Source organism: Centroberyx affinis, unplaced genomic scaffold (assembly GCF_046629955.1).
Source record: "Centroberyx affinis isolate AG114_WGS23_722 - 3 ecotype Tasmania unplaced genomic scaffold, CSIRO-AGI_Caff_v1 ptg000741l_1, whole genome shotgun sequence".
Lineage (NCBI taxonomy): Eukaryota > Metazoa > Chordata > Actinopteri > Beryciformes > Berycidae > Centroberyx > Centroberyx affinis.
In genome coordinates this window covers 1-21,596 of record NW_027279354.1, presented here as the reverse complement: position 1 = coordinate 21,596, position 21,596 = coordinate 1, and the positions used below count along the sequence as shown (strand labels likewise).

The following is a 21,596-nucleotide window of genomic DNA, read 5'->3' as shown; positions in this document are numbered from 1 at the left end:
CGCACCAGCTGGCCTTTCTCCGTATTGAAGCCTGAGGGAACAGGTCAGTAATGATGACGTCTGCTTTTGAGATTTAAATCTTCTATGCCAGCCAACAGAAGATCAGTACAGTACTTGAATAAATCCCTGCTCTCTGGTTTTGACTCTGTCTCACCTGTCCTGACCACCACAGCCTTGACCAGCTCCCCAGTGTAGAAGCGGGTCTGGATGACGTGGGTCCCACAGAACAGGGTGTGTCTCTTGTGCTCCTCTGTGCTGTAGCTCCTGGCCCCCTCCTCGCCTGAGCTGGGCAGACTGGTCTTGGTAACAGGTACACTCTCTCCTGAAGATGAAGGGAGAACAAATATTGGGACTCAAATAGTCACCTAATATCTATCAATAGCTAGGGAGTGTTGTGTGCATATGTAAATAAAGGCAATAAAAAAAAATGGCAGAGTTCCCAGAAAGGAGTCTGAATTCTTGAACAGTATTTAGAGCTTAAAATATCACTAAAATTACCAAAATATAACACATATTGTGTGACTATTTCAGACAGATATTCATTAGTCATTAGTCATCATTTGTAGAATAGTAACAGTAGTAGTTGCTAATACCAGTAATATTTTTAGGCTGTAAAAAGGCAAATGTATAAATCTCAGCAGCACAATTCTTGACAGAATAGCAGTAAATTCTACCACTTTTTGGCATACAGGATGCTGTGAACCTGCCAAAAGAAATAATGGCCTGCCTCTAATACAGGCTGGTGCTTCTCTTTTGTTGTCAGTCTCAAAGCAGAAATAAAACCATTTGTCAGCTATAAGGAGGAGGAGGTGGCGTGGAGACACGGTACCCGTCAGCATGCTCTCATTCACTATGCAGGTTCCCTGGACGAGCGCAGCGTCGCAGGGCATGATCGTCCCATTCGCTGGAATAATGATTACATCACCGGGGACGAGCTCTGTTGACATGGCTTGCTCAACATCTGTGATCGAGAGACAGATGAAGAAATAGGACACTGAAAATGATATCAGATGCACTGCAGGCCATCATGAGGATGTTATCAGCGGTCAATAATCGGATACAACGTAACAGTGCTTTTATCAAAGTTGTTCAGTCATGTCTTGTTGTATATTGAGGAAAAGAGGGGGGAATACTGATGGATTAACACATATTCTTATTTAGCTTTTACATACAATAGTACTTAATATAGTAACTATAACAGCAAGACAATCTAATCACATGCCTCTTCCATGAATGATGATTCGCAGGCTATCATTAAGACCAGGAAGTAAAACGCACCTTTATTTCCTCTGCACACTGAAACGCGGACTACACTGTGGGCTGCCACCATGTCATGCAGCATCACATATTGCTGGAATGAGAGTGATAATGGATCAAATAATGAAAAAATATTTATGGAAACACACACACAACTGGACACACCTAAGGCTAGACGAGATAAGATATACTTTAATGTCCCTGTAGGGAAATTTGTTCTGGACTCCGTCCTGCAGTTCCACAGAAGATAAAATCATACATACAACACATGGCTTCCATACACATACACAAACACACCTACTGACAATGGCGACATATTGCACAACCCTCATGGCCAACATCTACATTACATGTTAGTGTTGAGAAGCTTAATGGACATAGGCGGGAATGAATGTTTATAACGGTTCAGCCTGCTCTTGGGAACCCTGAATCTTCTACCGGAAGGTAAGAGCTGGAACTCTGGGTGGAGAATGTGAGTTGGATCAGACACTATTTTCTGTTCCTGTCTGATAATAGACTGCTCATAAATTGTTTGGCAGGACAAGTGTTTTTTTAACCTCCATATACCCAATACAAATTTTCCTGGCAAAAACAGATGCACCAAAAAAAAAAAATTATATATATTCAGAGACATTTCCTTGTTATGGGATTTCACCCCAAGCTGCTAAATTATAAAAGATGGCCTGACTGGTGCTGAATCAGGTCAAAATGTTTAGCGTATCTCCACAATGAGTTTAAATGATAGTTTAGTTCAGTTGTGGTAGTTAAATTGTCTGGGATCAGATGTGACTCACCTTTTTAATGGTATACAGTGAAGTGGCTATTGATATGACAGACATGAAAACTATGGCTGTAGCATAGTAGTAGTAATCCTCAGCACTCCAAAGAATAACACTGAAGAGCTGGAAGATGTAGAAAGGATTCAAAACCTGATGGGAGAGAGAGAGAGAGAGAAAGAGAAAGAGAGAGATGGAGGGGGGGGTTGATGATTTGTACTCTTATTGGTCAGGTTTTGCTGTCAATTTATACTGCTAAAAGGAGTGAAATCAAACCCGAGAGTATATTCAGAAATCTAAACTCACCTCTTTTATAAGGAGTATGAATAAAGAAGGCACTCTCACAGCAATCTCATTCTCCTCAAAAAACAACCTCCTGTTGAAAAACAATTTGAAGCAATTGGTAATGACTTAAATAAAGATAAATCACACAAAGATAAGCATATTGTCGCTGTTGGGTGAAAACCTTGTACCTGGGTTTGGAAAGGGTTTCATAAACCAAAGAGTTCGGAGGATTACATGTCTCTGAACCCATAGAGAAACATGTAACCCAATAGAAGTGAAAACATGAAAATCAACAAAAATTGAGTTACGAGATTTTCACACAACAGCAATACGTAGTTTCACCAAGCCCTGTGTATGAGTGTGTATGAGTGCGCATGTGTGTATGAGTAATGTAAGTGAATGAGTGAATGACAGGTTTGCACCCCACCTACTAAAAACAAAATGTGAGGGGAAACCTGGCATGTGCGTACCTGTAGTCCTGCAGCAGTTTGCTGAGTCCAGATCCATGGTCAGAGTGGATACCAGCACAGCTCACCTTTACATCCTCCAAGCCTCTAGAGAAGCAACACACATTCATCTCTATTGCAGACACATGTAGGACTAATATTACTTTTGCTCATCACAGTGACAGAAATCCATGAACAACAATGAAACATTAAAAAACTGTCAAAACAATGGCAATGATTTCTGATTACAAGAGTGTTAACAACACAGTGCTTTTAAGTGGGGCTCTTACTTAAACAATTCAAAGTTGTGTATCACATCGTTCCAGTAGTATTTAGTGCTGTGGTGAGTGAAGTAGAGGATCTAAAAGAGGGAGAGGAGAGGAGAGGGAGAGAGAGAGAGAGAGAGAGAGAGAGAGAGAGAGAGAGAGAGAGATGGGTGGGTGTTTAGTGAATAACAGCTTTATAGACACAGATTGATAGCAGCCTCTCACACATTCTTTTCTATTCCCTAAATCTACACTATTAACCTAAATAAAATTAAATGCATGTATCTAAAACCTGCCCTATCAATGACTCTAACAGATCAGTCATTTACTATCTAGAACATCTAGATTCAGCCTCTGATGAGCAGCAAATGATGGGAAAGAAGGACACTTTCCCACTGAGGTACCTGAACAGGCTGGATATCAGCAAATATCCCATGATGCTCCTCCTGTGTGGCAGCGTGGGCGTGTTCCCCGTCTCCGTTAGCCAGCTGAGCTGCAGGTTGCAGATCCAAACTATCGAACGGCCTCTTCCCTGGAGCCAGCATCACATGCACCTTGGCCCGAAACCACTGCCTGAACTCATCCTGCCATAACAATAAAACAACTAGTGAGATTACATTTTTCTTAGGCTGTAGCTGAACTTGTCATTTGTGTTGTAATGTGCCAAAGTGACACAAGTGTCAGAATGTACAGCTGCATAGTTTGCTTCAAAATACTTGAACTTGTCCTTCAACTTATGTAATAGAAGTGATAAATTCATACACAGGAGGCTCATTTACGAGTCGGTCCAGTCTCCAAGGGCAAATTTAAAAAAAAAATATCCCTAGCATGAAAACAACAACATATATACATAAAACACCTTTGATTAGAAACAAAGTAAAACAAGTGACAAAGGAGAACCATGAAACGTGGGAGACAGCGAGGTTCGTTACAGAGCCAGTGAGTGGGCCAGCCTTTGACCTACCGTGGACCTGAGCAGCAGTGTGTGTGCGTCTCTGAGCGAGGTGTGTGTGCAGGTCCCCTTGACGCCCCACTCAGGCAGCCAGTAGAGCAGCAGCAGCAGAAGACCCCCGGAGCAAACCGCACCAACGCCCACCAAGATCATCTTCCACACACAGGGCCGGTACCCCCACACCTCCTGCAGGACAGAACACAGACAGAGTGTGTGGTTTGGTTTGGTGCAGGAACACCTGGCAATATAGCAATATATGAAAATCAAGGGTGCAATAACACAGCTCCAGTCTTTGGATGCTGTCATGCTGCATCCTGAACTGTGTGTAGAGATACTGGACCTTTCTTCAAGAAGGAAAGCCTCCAGTTCTTTGAGGGATGAAGGAGGAGGAAATCTACTTCCAATGAAGGATCAAGGATCACAAATAAAGGATCAATGATGTTTAGATCTGGTAGAAGGTGTTTGACTTCATCTTGAAACTATGCTTGAATTTGTTTAGCAGTGTGTACGGAGGCAGTATCATATTCAAATTAATAAGTTCAGCCTGCAGTAACTGATAAAGCCAACAGTACATATCACTGATCAAAAACCTCACATCTTACTCTTATTACACTTGTATCCAGCTGACCTACTGTCAATCAATCAATTGTAAAACACACACAAACACACCAATGTTTGTTTTTTCTCAATTTCTGAAAAGTTCACTTTTTTTGGAGATAGTTTTAAGAAGTTTTAAGTTTTAAGAAGATGCAAAGGACACTGATAATATACTGTATATTCACCTATACAAAAGCCCTTTGGGATAAGTGAATGCTAGATAGATGAGGTAAGTAGTAGAATTGAAATGAGATTTACCATCTCATCCTCCAGGCCCTGGTTGATGATTTTCACTTCTCTCGTCTTCATCCTGTCAGAAGTGCAGCACCTACAAAGAGGAAGAGAAAAACTACTTGATTTACCTGATTTCCAAAGCGTTTTATTTGCTGAAGTTGCCTTATCAGACAAGGAAGTCTCCAGCCTGTTCTGGTCAATAAAGATGTTGCAACTTTGAACTCAGTCAAGAACAAAGAAGTCAGGCATCTAGAGCAATAACAGTCCAAATAAGAAAGGCAATCAGTGATGCATTTACTTCTCTCTCAGTTATACTAGTTAAGATTTACTCACTGGAGAAAGTCTTCTAATGCCTACGCTGCATTGCATGAGAAACCAGGGACCTTCACCTCAACAAGTGACCCTCATTCTTGCCTAGTTAACCCACATTTCTCCTGCCACTTTAGCAGAGGTGGAGAGTGAAATGCTGAAATACTGTTATAATACTGGATTACTGTTGATTACTGTGCTGTTACTTCAGATGAATTTAACTCAAGCAGAGTTAGAGAACTCATCTGGAAAATTACTAGTTTGGTGAATGTTTCAAAACTGTCCCCACAAAAGCTGATTCCTTATGTTGACATGATTGCTGTAAATAACTGGACAGGTTATAATCAGCAAATCTCTGTAAATGACAAATCTCATTCACTGCTCTCACTTCTACAAATATATGTAAAAATAAACCTCAAGCACAGTAAGTGTAGTAGTTGTACCTACTTTCTACCCCTGCACTTTGGTCTGGTATTTGTAAATGTGTTGCAAACACACATTAACACATCTGTCTCATCATCTTTACCATCTGAGCCAAAAACAAAAAGCCTCACAAACATACTAAGACATACTAACCTAAGCCTAACTGTCATATTCCTGTGTTACCCAGCAGCATGTTTGCAGGAGTCATGTTGTATTTGTACTAACAGAACTTATATGGCCATCAAGTTCTCCAATACATTGCAATAAATGTCACCGTGTGGTAATTAGTGTGATATAGTGAATTAATATGTTATGTTTATTAGCTACAACGCATGGGAACCTTTGGCCCATGTAGACAACATGCTTGCCTACAGCACTACTCAATACATTTCATATTTGTCTGGGTGTAGTCGAGCTGAAACTAGTCTATGGGAAACAGTGCAACAACATCCGTGACCAGAAAAATAAACTGGTTGAGAGATATTTGGATATAGTTCTATTAGTATTTCAGCTTATACTATTGCTCCAGTACCAACACGCTGTGTGGGCGAAATTTGAGAAACCGTTCAATTCTTACCAGAGAGGGCAACATATTTACTCGTACACTAATAATGCTGGCCATTGTAATTTAGCTACATAAGCCCTAATGCTGTTCAAGAGTCCAGTTTCCCCAGTGATCAAACACTAAAAACAACACAAATTGTTCCTTTAGTCAGTTCTGTTGAATTGTGAAGCGGCGCCTTTACCTGCCCGCCGGACACCCAGAAATGTCAAATTACTGTGTAAATAATTATAAATGTAGCCTATGCATATTACAAATGAAATAATCAACTTACCGATGCCCCGTTCTACCAACAAGCAACCCGATGCATAATTAGGTGTGTAAACAGTTGCTAAAAGGCTTCCCCCGGGTGTCCTGTGCAGCCTGGTCCCACAGCAGACCTCACATGTCTCTGGAAAACGCGCGTATACAATATTGACTATGTGCGTCGCGGAGCAAAATCCACGCTGCGCTCCGACCGACCCAAACTGGTCCATTCACCACCATGAGAAGGAAGTGGGAAAACAGGATGTGAGGTCATTAGAGGACACTTTCTTGGGTGAATTTCTGCGAGTTGGCCGGAGTCTAATCGGAGCGCTGAAAGTAGATGAGCAGGGACTAGAAAGCCTGCTACAGCCGAGCACCGTTTTCCGGTTTTCAACCCGTTATCGTTTAGTATTCTGCGACTATGTGTCCATGCAAAATATATACAACGTACAGGTTTAAAAATGAGCTGCCCGACACCGGCATGTTTCGCCGTTATTCCAGTTCAACGGCAAGGAGAAACGCCATCTGTCACGCATGTCAGACTGCAGTGAAGTCCTGGGATAACCTCAGATGTCAATAATGTAAACACAAAAAACAAAACACAACCGGTATGATGTTAAAATAAATTTAATTAGTCAGCTCTTCACATTGGAACATTATTACATTGTCTTATTGAATCATATTCAACGTTTCACCTGACAATATTGTATAATTCTTAATGAAAACAAATGAGGGCTCTTTTCAATAATTATTGAAAATTGATTAAAAAAAAAAAAGGTACAAAAGTAATATGGCAGCTAAAATTAGATGTCTCATGTACAATCTGTGCACAGGTAATTTCCTCTAGTAGTAGGCTCCTAACAATACTGTACATGTTTTTTCACACCCAAAAGCAACAGACACGCACTGTACATTTCACCTAGTGAACTCAAAGAGAATGGAGAGCCATTCAAAGGCTTTCAGGTCTTGCTACAAAAAGTCTCTGTAGCTCATTCAAGACAAATTCAGTTATCCTTTATTTTCCCCTCCTTTTGCGCCATCCTGGGACGTTTTGTTGGGTCCAGGTCCTCTTCCTAAAAGGGAAAAGAGTGATAAGAGTAAGTAAGTAAAAAACAGTCCTTGATGTCAAGATTTGTCCCCAGAATTGAGTTATAGGCCTATCTAGAAAGTTATCAGCTCTCTCAACTTTGCCACAGCCCAAGACTGCGAGGTGAGTACGAATTAAAAGCCGATTTCTCCCTGTATCAAACATGGATGGATTTGAGGAAGTAGTAAAAGTAGTCTTCGACACCACGGTAAAGCTCAGTATTACCTCCTCTGTTGCCTCTTCCACCCCTGGAGCCTCCACCTCTGCCTCCGCGCCCCCGACCTCCGGGCCGTCCCCTGAAACCTCCCGCCGAGTCACCGCTGCTGCCGCGGGGGCCTCCCTCCCCTTTGGGTTTTGCATAAGCCACAGTCACTTTGCTGCCGTCGATCTCGCAGTCTTCCATGGCTTCTTTGGCAGCTTTGCAGCTTTCTTCGCTCTCAAAGTCCACAAAACCAAACCTGAGAAAAAAGAAAAGTTAAGTATAGAGCAGATTGTACTGCCAGAATAAAATTCATTTCAACATTGTAAAAAGGAACAATTAAAAAAGGACCTACCCCCTCGAAACTCCTGTATCCTTATCTACAGTGACTCTGGCACTTAGAGACCCTTCAAAGGCACTTTTCAGAGTCTCCTGGCTTGTCTTCTCAGTAAGGCCCATCACAATCAGCGTTTTGGAGAGAACTACAACAGAGCAAACAAGTGACCAATTAGTATTGTAACAGTCTGCATCCTTCATCACTTGAGACTTGTGCACTTTCCTGCCACTTTGATTTGACTCATGCTCTCTTGCCATTAATCAATTCAGCTCATAAGATAATTGGGTAACAACTACATGAGTACAAGTCCAAAAACAATCTTATACTTGCCTTTTACATTCGCTGGTTTTGCTCTCACTTCACTGAATTGTACTCTGATCGCCCTTTTGTAGATCTCAACGTTTTGTGACGATTCCAAGGCTTTCGTGGCTTCGTCCACATTTCCAAACTCGACGAATGCAAATCTGGAAAGAATAAAACTGGAGTGAGTGTTTGTTGAGGGAATATCAGGATACTTTCTACTAAACCCTTTAAAAACAGAGTAGGCCTGTGTGCACAAACCAACACATTTACTCACCCTCTTGACTTGCCATTTTTCTGAGGTATGTTGATACCAACAGCTGTCTTGAAGACTTTCTTTAGGTTTTTTTCTTTGACCGTGTAAGACAGGTTGTTCACAAATAAGGTGGTACTTGGAGGAGCCTCAGCTGTGACTGAGAAGAAAAATATATATGTATATTCTCAATTAATATCTTCCAAGCATTAAACCTGTAAGTGGCTGACTTTACTCATATAGGTGTTCATATAGCTGTGATTCCATGAATCAAATGATTTACCTGGAGCTTCGCTGGCTTTAGAGACAGTTTTCTCTCCTACACACTCCACAATCACAACCCGGTCTTGGATCTTGGCTCCCTGCCTCTTCTTCCGGGCGTGTTCAGCGATGGCCTGAGTCTTAAACTCCACAAAGGCAATGCTGTTGAAAAATGACATTTTCTCAGCACTTCATGAAATCCATCTGCATCTCTTATATTCTCTGACATACGGTAGATAACTTATGCAGTTTAATAACCAGGACATCACTAAAGATACTCACTAATGCTTGGACTGCACATCTGACACCAGTGCATAGTTAGTTAGGATGTGAGCTGTAATTCAGAGGATTTAAAACATACCCTTTGCTTGGGCCTTCAGTTCCTCCAGGAAACCTGACAGCGATGGCCTTGCTGAAGATTTTTAGAATGTCTTCCTTTTTTGCGGTGTAAGGGACGTTCTTCACAAACAAACACCTGGCGTCTTTAGCTGTCAAACAAGACAGCGTTTAAGAATCAGACCAAACTTTTAATGTTTGTTTCCATCTTGTAGATCTTTAGAATGTTTTGCATTCCTAGATCACCACATTATGCACCCACACCATAAGCTGTTATAAGCTGTTAGCTAAATACAGTAATACTTCCATATAGTGTAAAAACTGGACAATGAGCGGCCTCTTTTGGTCTCAGCACACATTAATACATAAAGACTAATGTTACACCTGCAATTTGAATGACAAGGAACAAATGTTGAAATGTTACAAAACAGGTGAGCCACACTTTTTACCTTTTTTGTCCTCGGGCGGAGCATTCACCTTGTCCTCATTTTTGACCTTTGCTTTGGAAATCTTCATTGGTTTTTCAAGGATCATCTCTCCATTTAACGTCAAAGCTTTAGTCAAGTCCATCTCTGAGGCCAAGTCTACATATGCATATTTTCTAGGAAACAAGAATTAATACTTTTTGAAAGATATCAATTTTACAAAGACGGAAGATGTTCCTCTTTAATTATTACATAATACGCCAACTCAGTGGAGGATGTTAAAAGGTTTGCCTGCCAACACAGAAAACTGAAAATCAAACTTGAAATTGAGTAATGTACTCACCTGGAATGGTCCAACCTAATATCCTGAACCAAGAGACTTTGTGTCATGAAGTAACTTGCTAATGAATTTTTGACTTCTTCATACTTCTTTGAGTTGTTCAAATTTCCAACAAAAAGACAAAAACCTGCAACAAAACAAGACATTGACGAGTCTGTGGGCAGCTCCTGTTCAGAAGAAAGTAAGTACTTCTTAGCAGCAATAATTTAGCAGCCAATCTTATGTTGAATTCATACCGTCATTGATGGTCTTTGCTTTCTTTGATGGGGAGGACTCAGCAGATTCTGCCTTCCTTTTCCCATTCACTGCAACAGATGGTTAGAAAACACAACCAAATTAGAACATCTATTTGAGACAAAGTGGTTCTGTTGCTGAATAGCAATTTTCAATTCTTGTAAACTGCCTTAACGCTATCCATCGTCTCTTTGACAATCATGTCATCTATTCCATTGGTTTTCTCTTTGAAACCATCACCTTCTCCTCCCTCGTTCTTCTCCGTCTTCCAGGTCACAGATACTGTCGGTGTGCATTCCTTTTCTTCAGCAGCAGGGGCAGAAGTGTCCATCTGAGAAGCTAAAGGGGAAACTTCATTACTGGCACAGCTGACAACAGCCAACAGTCAACCATGATGTGCATCTTATGTGCAGTACCTTGTTCATCTTTTGCCTCTTCCTTGAGCTTGTCCTTCTCCTGTTTTACTGCCGTCTCAGCACTCTCAGTGGGAGCGTCCTCCTCTGTCCCTCCTGGAAGAATCATTCATTATGAGATTTAGAGACATTGTTGTCATTCAGCCTTAAAACACAGTCTGATATGGCCTGCAGGTGTGCAGTGCTTAATACTATGTGATGTGTGGCCTCTTCTGGTTTGAACACACACATAAAACAAAGACAAACATTACACCTGCAGCTTGAATGACAAGAACACTCAATTTAACATGAAACGTTACACAACAAGAGAGACAGACTTTTTACCTTTTTTGTCGTTTGCTTTGGCAATCCTCACTGGCCTGTCAAGGATCATCTCTCCATTTAATGTCAAAGCTTTAGTCAAGTCCATCTCTGAGGCAAAGTCTACATAGGCATGTTTTCTAAAAAAGGACACAAGAACATTGTTTTGGATTTAATTTAGTATTTCACACAGCTGCAGTAGTCAGCAGAAGTGGATGGACACCTTCAGTGCCAATGCGCCAAATAAAAGACACTGCCTGTGGGTGTCAGGTGATTGACAGTAAGCAGAGTGCAACGTGATGTGCACCGATATGAAAACACTCAACATGGGCATGATGAAATAACAAAACAGAAACTTTTGACAAACCAAATTAAGGCTTCACGTTTACTGTCATGGATTATCTATCTCAGACAACTTTCAAGTCTGTGGAAGTTGTTTTTCATACTTTACAAGAATAAATGGCAGCAAAAGGATTCCTCCGAAGAGAGGAAAACAAGCCCTGATATCTCCAACTACACTAACTGTGTGCAGACACCAGCAGGAAGAATGTAAAGGAGAGGGGCAACCAAAACAATTGGCACAAATTAAGACATCAGTATTGTCCTTTAAATGCCTCAATAGCATTCAAATTTTAGAGTCCGTCTATAATAAATATATACTACTTTTAGAAAGTTACATTTTGCAAAGATGGACAATGTTCCTCGAATTATTACACAACATGCCAACTCAATGAGATGAGATTAAACACCAACTCATTCAAAATCTTGCCACGTCTCTTAACTTTATGTAGGAAGTTCATAGTATTCATGATGCTTGATTCATTTCTTAGCAACATGGCACTGCTGTAAACACTGCTTTGTGATTAATCATAAACACTTTCCACAGGTTTGCCTGCCAACACAGAAAACTGAAAATCAAACTTAAAACTGAGTAACGTACTCACCTGGAATGGTCCAATCTAATATCCTGAACCAAGAGACTTTGTGTCATGAAGTAACTTGCTAATGAATCTTTGACTTCTTCATACTTCTTCGAGTTGTTCAAATTTCCAACAAAAAGACAAAAACCTGAAACAAAACAAACAAGTTAGAATTGTTAGCCAGTTGGAAAAAACAAACAAACCTAAAACCTCTATTTAGTAATTTTCAACTCTTGTAAACTTCCTAAACGCTATCCATCGTCTCTTTGACAATCATCTCATCTATTCCATTGGTTTTCTCTTTGAAACCATCACCTTCTCCTCCCTCGTTCTTCTCCGTCTTCCAGGTCACAGATACTGTCGGCGTGCTTTCCTTTTCTTCAGCAACAGGGGCAGAAGTGTCCATCTGAGAAGCTAAAGGGGAAACTTCATTACTGGCACAGCTGACAACAGCCAACAGTCAACCATGATGTGCATCTTATGTGCAGTACCTTGTTCATCTTTTGCCTCTTCCTTGATCTCGTCCCTCTCCTGTTTTACTGCCGTCTCAGCACTCATGGTGGGAGCGTCCTCCTCTGTCCCTCCTGGAAGAATCATTCATTATGAGATTTAGAGACATTGTTGTCATTCAGCCTTCAAACAGTCATGTTTATAGTACTTAAATCTCAATTTGTCAGTAGGATATGACTTGCCATTATTACTGTCATCCTCTTTGTCTTCTACAACCTCATTGGCAGCAACCTTGCCAGCACTTTTTCTGCGTCTTGCAGCCTAGAAGAATCACACACATTCAAATTGTGAGTCCATAATACAGCGTTTCAACTTGACAGGTTATGCAAATGTAACCACTTTTGAACAGTGACTGTGGGTGAGAGGACTGTTAGATACTTTGTAGCATTCAGATAGCTTAACAAGATGAATTAGCCATCTAGCAAAATAGCTAGCGAGCTAGTTTGCAAATGTTTTCAAGTAAAACGAAGCAGTGAAAGCAGCAATGACCTTTAGCTTAAAACAGACTACATGGCACCCATCTACGACTGGTATATTTAATGCAATGCTTACGTCTGATTTAGCCATATTTTGTGTTCCAACAACACAACCACAGCTAGGTACCGCTAAGTTCACTGGTAGCGGTACTGAAGCGACAGTAACAACACGTGTGCTCGAACACCAACATGCGACAGCTTTAAACTACGCAGTGCGCATGTGTACTACTAAGGCCTATCACATTACTACGGATGCCGAGAGGGTAGGAAATCAAACCAAAAGGAAGAAGAACCAAGGCGGCGGGCGGGTCGGACGCGCGAGTGGACCCAGACCTCCCCCTCCACAGCACCTCCTCTGAAGCAGGTACACGCATCTGTAAATACTGGCTGGACGGAAATGATGAGTGATATAATGTTCAGGATTTGGCAGGCTTGTAGACGTATTTCGACGCGGCAAAGCACTTAAAATACAGTTTCTTGTGAGAGCTAGCTTAACTCTTGACTTGGTCAGTAGCTGAGACTCAAGAAGAGGAGAGTAACGTTACTGAGAAGGTTTAACTGGCAGTTGGCAATAATACAGGCTCGTCGTGTGGATTTGGTTTGTCGCTTGAGGACTAACCTACAGCAACTTATTGACTCAAACAGGTTGGACTGGAACTGGATTTTCATGTGTGTAAGGTCCGAAGGCCACGGGAGCACGAGACTTCTGATTGGTTGTTATCGGGTCTTCCCATGCATTCAGGCTGTAAACAAGACCAGTCGTAACTGACCATGGAGCACGCGGGGACGATTTGACTGTGGCGGGAGGAGAGGAGAGATATTTTTGTACAATGGGGAGTCAGAGGAACGGATTCAAAAAAGAAAGTTTCATTTTGGCGGTGGACGTGGGGACGACCTCAATCAGATGTCACGTCTATGACAAGGAAGCAAAGGTCCGAGGATCATGCAGCACCAAGGTAGTCTCTCTCTCTCTCTCTCTCTCTCTCTCTCTCTCTCTCTCTCTCACACTTACATACTTCTTACACACACAGAAACATGCAAAATCCCCTCATATTGATAGTAGTTTTCCTATTGTTGTATGTTAACCCCTTTGCCAGGTTGTGCTGTTGTATCCAGAGCCTGGCCTGGTGGAGATGGACCCAGACAGGCTGTGGAAAGGCTTTGTCACTGTTGTCAAGGGGGCTGTGCAAGGTACAATATGGCCAGCTACTGTTTGTGCATCTCTGTCTATACATGATAACACAGTCATCTTAAGGTGTGTGTGTGTGTGTGTGTGTGTGTACTTACTTACACTTCTGTCCCCATGATACAGACGCAGGATTACAGATGCGTCAGATAGAGGCCCTTGGTATCTCCACTCAGCGAGGCACCTTCACAACATGGGACAGGTAGCCAAATATTTTTTCCTGGTTTTGATTTGGTTTTGGTACACCTGTTGGCATCTATCTTGCTATGTTTACTTTCCATCCCTTCTTTACCCTCACCCCTTCTCTCTATCTCTTATCTCTTTCTGTCTGTTTCCTTGCTCTTCCTCTCCTCTCACTCTGACAGGACCACAGGGGTTCCTTTCCATAACTTCATCAGCTGGCAGGACCTGAGGGCCGGGGAGTTGGTGAGGTCCTGGAACAGATCCTGCACCATGAAAGTGAGTCTCTGGCTGCCTAATATCTCTCCCTCCCATGTACCATTTGCTTGCTCTGGATAGTAAATGGGTTCGGAGAACAGGGAGAAAACAGAGCGTGTTTGGCCGTATGTCAGACGAGCACCCAAGGATGTTCACAGTGTCGTTTTCCGCTGAGCAAGCTCAAGATCAGTGTTGGATGTGGTGTCACTTCAATCAGTGTGACTTTAATTGTTTCCATGGCAACATCAGGCAATCCACGGCGTGATGAAGGTGCTCCACTTCCTGTCTAGGCGGAAGCGTTTTCTGGCTGCTAGCCTTGTGGTCTTCTCCACACAACACGTCACGTTCCGCCTGGTCTGGGCCCTTACACACTGCAAACAGGTGTGTGTGTGTGTGTTTGTGTGTAAGCTGACATTTACCCCAGTTAACTGAGTCTGAACTTAAACCTAGAGCAGCTGTTATGCACACTGACCTGCTTGGACTGTGGAGTCCATTCCACTCTGACTTTTATCGTAAGGTTACAGGTACTCCACTTATTTGCTGGTCTGAACATCAGTTTAAATGGTTCAGAGTTAGACAGTGATTTTTGGGGAAAAAGGCTTATCATTTGCTCATTTCAACCCTCCTGCCAAAATACATGTTCTTTAAAGTGAAATAGAATTATTGTTGTCCAATTGTAGTTTTTACTGCAACGTTAAGAGGCTCTCATCTCAATCAAGAGTCCAGACTAAGATCAGATCATCATTGACTGAGTACGAGAGCGCTTTTTCGCTGGGGTGACGCACATCCGGTGAGGGAAAACATCAAGCCCTACTCTTTGCCATAATAAGTGTATCATGCTGGATAAAGCAATGGTTAGAGAGGACAAGAGTGAAAATGCATACTAAACATTTGTTATCAGGGTTAGGGGAGGGTTTGAATAGGAGTGCACAATTAATTGTAAAAAAAAAAAAAAAAAGGAAAATGAATGAATAAATGTTTTTGAGGCGACCAGCTATTCTGGTGTTCTGCGGGATCTTACAAATCCTGACCATTACACCTCCCCCACCCCAATCCCCTGCTTTTTAAAGAGCTGAACATAAATTATGCATAAGTAGCTGTCTCAATTTATGTCACAATTCATAATTCAACAGCAGTATCTAGAATAAAATTGCAGCATGTTTTTGGTCAGTAGTGAGCAGCCCAAGGTGTGAGTGACATATCTCACTCATCCACTTCTCTTTTCAACCTCATAAAGTCTCTTTTGTCTTTCAGCTTAGTCAAGCTGTCGATGAAGGCAACTGCTGCTTTGGAACAATAGACACTTGGCTCCTGTACAAGCTCACCAAAGGTGGGTGTGGCACTTTTAATGTTCAGCTTATTTGAATGCCATCTCCCTTCATGGGTATGAGATTCTTTTGAAAAGGTACAACATGGGTATTACACTTGTACTTTGCATTGTATTTCTCGCAAAGTCTAACAGGAATTTCAGGCCTAAACAGACTGTTCTTTGTATTTCAAATCCCATTGCGTCACTGATTGGCTGAAATTCCTCAAATTTTCTCAATTAACTCCTACGAGAGAGGGGGAGTTGGGAAGATGGACATGAGCTCATATAAGGGATTCACAGAGAAGGGAATTCGTGATCCATCTGATTGTGCTGCCTAATCTGTTTCAGGACTGGTCCATGCCACAGACTACTCTAATGCCAGCGCTACTGGGATGTTCGACACCTATCAGGTCTGGTGACATTCATACTGTGTGTGAACTATGTCAGTGCATGTGCATTCATACATATCTTTACTATATATAATTTGTTATGTCATGCTGATTTATTGTTTCTTTATGTGTGGGTGTGTCCCTGTAATGTGAATATTTTACCAGATGTGTTGGAGTGGGTTTATCGGCGCTGTTGTTTCATTGCCTCTCTCCATCCTCCCCAAAGTACAGAACACAGGGTGAGTCAGCCACCTGTTTCTAATTACAACTTATACTTTACAGCTCATTAGCTGTGTTTGTCATTTCATTGTAATCACCTGTTAATTTATTACAATCACCTGTTATTTTCCTACCAAGATGGCTGTGTGGTGATGTAACCTAAGCCAGTGAAGGTCTTTTCATATCAAAGCATTGATTTTGCAGTATTCACAGTAAGGCCATACAAATTTAATTAGGTGTTTAACAGATTCCTGTTTCAAAAAAGGAACTTGTCATCAATCTCTATGGCAGATTTTAAAGCACCAGGCTGGTTTTTGCTTTTTGAATATTATCAGAATGCAAATGGTGATGAAAACTCAAAAGGGAAACGCGTAGAGAAATATTTCTTCCTTTTGACATTCTTTATTCAAATTTTTGTCATGCAAAATATCAATGCCTACTTGTTTCAAACACATTGCATTTCAAGTACTGGAATAGGGAACACAGATAAAACTGAAACATTGTAAGTTCTTAAAACAGATGCAAAAAAAAAATCACATATGTACAATTACATCTACCGCCAAATGACAAGTGTTTAGTGAGACCGCACAAAAACTTGCAGAAAGACTTTTTGTTGTTGTTGGTATGAGATAAAAGTGACACGGGACAGTCATTGAACACCTTTTCAAATTTAAAATTTGTATGGCCTAAGTGTATCACTCACAGTTTTCTACCCGTTCCCCAGACGTCAGAAGTCATCTAGCACTCTAAATGGATATAAAACTTATGGTGGGTCACAGTATATGAAAACGATTAACATTGTTCCTAACCGCACCTTTTAGCTCTTCTAAAATCGCTGTAAAGCACGGCTTCTCATATAGCAGTGGTTCCCAATCCATGGCCCAGCAGTTGGCCTTTAGAGTACTGAAGGAGAATGACTGTGAAATAATGTGGGGAAAGGGTGAAGTGGACAGCAGGGACAAGCTCTCCTCATGTGACATGATGCATTCTGTCTTGTTTCTTCACCCATGATACACCAGCCATCACTTTGGTTCCACGGACCCTTCCATCTTCGGAGTATCCATTCCCATCATGTCATTGGTGAGTTTTGAAAGTGTAGTCACACACTCGTAACTTAGATACAGAATGAATCTTTATACATACCGACGTTTCAATGGGCGACTTGACTTCTTGACTTGATCCTGATGAAGGAGGCCTGTCTGTCAAAATGCTGATATTCATTCTTAGCCTTTGGGTGTTTGGGTGTGTCGCTTTTGGGGAAAAGGTGGAATGAGTCAGTTATCTGTGTGATCATGATTAGAAACATCTGCTGCAATCCTCTGGCTCCGTTTAGGCCAACGTGTCAAAGTTGATGTCACAACCATTATATCGTAAAACTGTAAAGACTAAATCTAGCCGAGTGATTGCTTAATCAGGAGCAGGAAGGAGCGTTACAACATCAGTGATTCAAGTTTTGGTCTGTCAATGACAACGGTCAGATTCAGTCGGAATAGAGGCTCGACAGAACGAATAGAATAAGATCAGCAAAAACGTTACTGCTCACACACAGGAATTGGCCTTTGGCTTCAGTGTGGTAGAATAAAAAACAAAAAACAGACATGACACAATGAACACATTATCAAACACCACAAGACATAGGGACAGCATAACAGAGCTTCCAGGACATATTCATGTTCATATTTACAAAAAATGTGCAAGAAGTGGAATTCCTGGTGGAGAATTGCACTTCTAATACTAAAAAGGCTCTTGAATACATCAAGGTCCAGAAGCTCCAAGTGACACAGGCATTGATTAAAACAGTTAACAGTAGACATATATCGAGACAGTACGTACATGTCAAACTTGCATTGTCTCATATTGCATGTATTCCACGCTATGGGTATTCCAGCTGCTTCCATTGCTGCCCAACTGTTATTGGAGCTGTAATTTGACGACGTCTGAATGACTTCCTCTGTCTGTCTGCGGTAGATGGCTGACCAGCAGGCAGCCATGTTTGGAGAGTGCTGCTTTGACGTTGGCGATGTCAAGATCACCATGGGAACAGGCACCTTCATGAACATCAACACTGGGAACAAACCACACACGTCTATAGCAGGTGAAATGACAGTGAACACACACACACACAAGGATGGTTATATCCAAACTCGTCCTAGTAACCAGTGTTTTCTGTCTGTAGGTCTGTACCCTGTGGTGGGGTGGAAGATCGGCACAGAGGTGACGTATCTGGCAGAGGGCAACGCAGCAGACACAGGCACTGCCATCAAATGGGCACAGAAGCTGGGTGAGTGGTGACTGGTTTGGTTTTGGTGATGCCTTCAGTTACTGTTTTTTTGTAGGCGTTACAACTAGTAATGACATGAAAGGTTTTACAGTAAAGTGGAAAAGCGCAACGCTGGAAGACATTTAAAGCTATCAACGTATTAATGATCTTAACACTGAATAAGTTACTAACCTCAACTGACAAATTCAGAGGTGTTGGGTGACAACTGTGTGTGTTTTTGTTGTTGCAGAGCTGTTCTCTGATGTCCAGCAGACTAGTGCCATGGCCTACAGTGTCGCTGACTCAGACGGAGTGTGTTTCGTCCCCTCATTCAGTGGCCTGCAGGTGTGTGTGTATGTGTGCAACATGCATGTTTATGTGTCTGTGTCAGAGAAAGATCACTTAAGTTTCATCTGCTATTTGTGTTTGACATTTATGTGTAGGCCAATATATTAACACAAGGCAAGAGGGTGTGTGTATGTAGTACATATGGGTACATATTGATATTTTGCTAATGCAGGCATTTGCTTCCATTTGTGTGTTTTGTCTTTCTGTAACATGGTTATGTTGTCTCTTTGTTTTTTTTGTCTCTCTCTGCCTTCCGTTGTGAACTGGCCTTTGTAAGTGTGTGTCCTGAATGTTCATGTATAAGTATGCAAAGGATATGCAACATATAAGTATTCAAAGATATGCGATTACAAAATCTATTTATTTGTTTATCACAACATTCTCAAGCCATGGGAAATCATGGACTACTGTGCATACCATATACAGTTGGATATCATTTTACTTGCAAAAGATATGAGAAGCATTTAAATTACCTAGAAAGTGTTACATACATTATTGTTCTGCCGTTACCTGGTAGGTAAAATTAAGTGCCTCTCAATAAATTGTGATATTTAAAGGCATTTTTTACCAGGTCTGTTTTTGACCTCTAGACATTTGACGTGTGTGTTTGTGTTTTCACAGGCTCCTCTGAACGACCCCAAAGCTTGTGCTTCCTTCATGGGCCTCAAACCCTCCAGCACCAAATGTCACCTGGTCCGTGCCATTCTGGAGTCTGTCGCATTTAGGTGAGTCGTTTAGGAGAGATAGTTTTGTTCTCTGTTCTTTGATTACATGTGTTCTTGTCCATGCTCACTGATGTTCTTGTCTGTTCTCATTCGTTCTAGAAACAAGCAGCTATATGAGACGATGCTGAGGGAAACACACATTCCCATCACCAAGATCAGGTACGGTTCTCTTCATCCACCCCAGCAGTTTTGCTTAGCCTTAGGGTCATGAACTGTTCAACTGTCATAAGAACAGGATATTCACAAGTGCTAGTCAAACAGTCCCTGATTGAGGCAATGCAGGTTTGCTGTACTTGGGGCCAAAAAGACTAAAGCTCACAACACACCGTGATATCCTAGCTTACAGGGCAATATCCGTTTGTAGGATCTGGATCTAGCCGGGAAGATGGCTGTAACAGTTAAAAAAAACGTGCATGCCTCTGTTTAGCCTGCCTCTACTAATGTAATTCGGTTTTGATTGGCAATGCATTATGGGTTTATATTTCTCTGACCAGAGTGATACTGTTACAGCAAAGTGATTTACAGTATAATCAAGTTCTCTCTCTACCTCTCTGTCTTCTCCCTCTTCTCTCTCTCTCTGTCTTTCTCTGTCTCAGGGTGGATGGCGGTGTTTCCTCCAATGACTTCGTCATGCAGTTGACAGCAGATCTGTTTGGTAGAAAGGTAGCCAGACCCCACTGCTGTGAAATGTCCTGTCTAGGGGCTGCTTATGTCGCTGGACTTGGAGCAGGTATACAGCAACACACACACACACACGTGCACACACACACACACACACACACACACACACCCATCCGATGTATTGAGATGGCAATGTTAATGGCAAATTAGATCAGCATAAAAAAATATTGGCAAAATGAATTAAGATCAAGAGATTGTAGATGTGCACCGATAGTATCTGTATTCTGTCTTGGATTTGCAAGTGAAATTGTCCCATAACCGATACTTTATTGGCCTGTGCTTTTAATATACAGTACTCACATAAAATACTTTCCAGACAGGAGGGAAAATGTCTGCAGTGTGGTAATTCTTTGAGGTCAGTGAAGCAAACTGTCAAGCTAAGGTGTCTCAGGCAGTGCTGACAGAAAGAGACACTTCAGCACAAACCTTTGTAATGTGGCGGAGAGGAGAAGCAGCCTGTCAAGCAGTCAGAGACAGATCCCCCCTCAAACACATTCTTTATTTTCACTTTGGTGCAACACTTGGAAGGATTTTGTTGTGAAAGTTATGATCACTTTGGTGCTTCGCTTTTCTCACATTATTGTGAGAATAACTGTTTTTATTCTGGCTGACTTGACACTGGTTCGAGATTAACTTCTCTAAAAAAAAAAACTAAAAAAAAAATGGTATCAGTGCACCTAAGAGAAGGTTTATAAGAATGAAGTTAAGTAACAATGATACTACAAAAATAAATCTGTATCAGCAGATATATCAGATGTTGTTTACTTTCTTTCCCAAAAAATCCTATATTGATTGGCCTCTCATACACACACACACACACATCATTTTTAAAAGGTTTTATTCCTGATCCACTGTCTTCCTCTGTCACTGCAGGCTTCTGGAGGAGCCGGGAGGAACTGAAGAAGCTGCAAAGTACCGACCGGGTGTTCCTGCCCCAAGGAGCACCCCAGGGTGCCGGGAGCCGGAGTGGGGCCTACGCCCCTGTCCTCCAGAGCTGGGAGAGGGCTCTCAGCCGCTCCATGAACTGGTACAACAAGCCTTGACACTGGATGCACACACAGAAAGATGGATGTAGGGGTAGACAGAATGGACAGATCGAGACACAGATCGAGAGTAAATTAATTAACTGACGGCCCATTTTATACAAAATCATCGACATCGAGGTGAAACCCGACAGCTGTTTCTCTGGAATAATGTGGGGACCCGTGTGAATCTTTACTGTGACTCAAAATTGAATCCTGGTCCAGTTTCTACTATACAGGTGGAAACGTGCATGGATGAACAGACAGATACACAA

The 21,596-nt window shown here is 41.7% G+C and overlaps 2 protein-coding genes across 4 annotated transcripts; one reads left to right on the top strand and one right to left on the bottom strand.

The window, feature by feature from the left end:
- Positions 1-6,962: 6,962 nt before the first annotated feature.
- On the bottom strand, positions 6,963-12,929 carry LOC139644446 (nucleolin-like). 2 transcript variants are annotated; one of them, XM_071519805.1, is made up of 18 exons: positions 12,821-12,929; positions 12,451-12,529; positions 12,250-12,342; positions 12,074-12,172; positions 11,783-11,906; positions 10,863-10,978; positions 10,542-10,634; positions 10,366-10,464; positions 10,128-10,196; positions 9,895-10,018; positions 9,576-9,727; positions 9,152-9,278; positions 8,813-8,952; positions 8,554-8,689; positions 8,307-8,440; positions 7,995-8,121; positions 7,666-7,898; positions 6,963-7,426 (listed from the first exon to the last, which is right to left on the bottom strand). In XM_071519805.1, exons 1-18 carry the CDS (start codon positions 12,833-12,835, stop codon positions 7,362-7,364), a joined length of 2,025 nt encoding a protein of 674 aa, XP_071375906.1. In that variant the 5' UTR covers positions 12,836-12,929; the 3' UTR covers positions 6,963-7,361. The 2 variants fall into 2 exon arrangements, with proteins under 2 accessions (XP_071375906.1, XP_071375907.1); XM_071519806.1 differs by having other exon boundaries at positions 8,554-8,683.
- A 97-nt stretch (positions 12,930-13,026) lies between these two features.
- Positions 13,027-21,590, top strand: gk5 (glycerol kinase 5). Of its 2 annotated transcripts, XM_071519807.1 has the most exons (17): positions 13,027-13,108; positions 13,390-13,700; positions 13,842-13,935; positions 14,057-14,132; positions 14,296-14,389; positions 14,618-14,749; positions 15,623-15,698; positions 16,026-16,087; positions 16,232-16,305; positions 17,305-17,365; positions 18,254-18,380; positions 18,462-18,566; positions 18,796-18,890; positions 19,515-19,618; positions 19,718-19,777; positions 20,215-20,348; positions 21,173-21,590. In XM_071519807.1, exons 2-17 carry the CDS (start codon positions 13,575-13,577, stop codon positions 21,340-21,342), a joined length of 1,590 nt encoding a protein of 529 aa, XP_071375908.1. In that variant the 5' UTR covers positions 13,027-13,108; positions 13,390-13,574; the 3' UTR covers positions 21,343-21,590. The 2 variants fall into 2 exon arrangements, with proteins under 2 accessions (XP_071375908.1, XP_071375909.1); XM_071519808.1 differs by lacking the exon at positions 14,618-14,749 and having other exon boundaries at positions 13,040-13,700.
- The last annotated feature ends 6 nt before the right edge of the window (positions 21,591-21,596 follow it).

Coding starts and splice junctions, on each gene's coding strand:
- LOC139644446 (XM_071519805.1), bottom strand. Junction 10,465..10,541: donor AGAGGCAAAAGATGAACAAG/GTACTGCACATA, acceptor TTTCCCCTTTAG/CTTCTCAGATGGACACTTCT. Junction 8,122..8,306: donor AAAACCAGCGAATGTAAAAG/GCAAGTATAAGA, acceptor GCTCTGTTGTAG/TTCTCTCCAAAACGCTGATT.
- gk5 (XM_071519807.1), top strand. CDS start 13,575: ATGGGGAGTCAGAGGAACGGATTCAAAAAAGAAAGTTTCATTTTGGCG. Junction 14,750..15,622: donor CCCTTACACACTGCAAACAG/GTGTGTGTGTGT, acceptor TTTGTCTTTCAG/CTTAGTCAAGCTGTCGATGA. Junction 16,088..16,231: donor GGATGTTCGACACCTATCAG/GTCTGGTGACAT, acceptor ATATTTTACCAG/ATGTGTTGGAGTGGGTTTAT.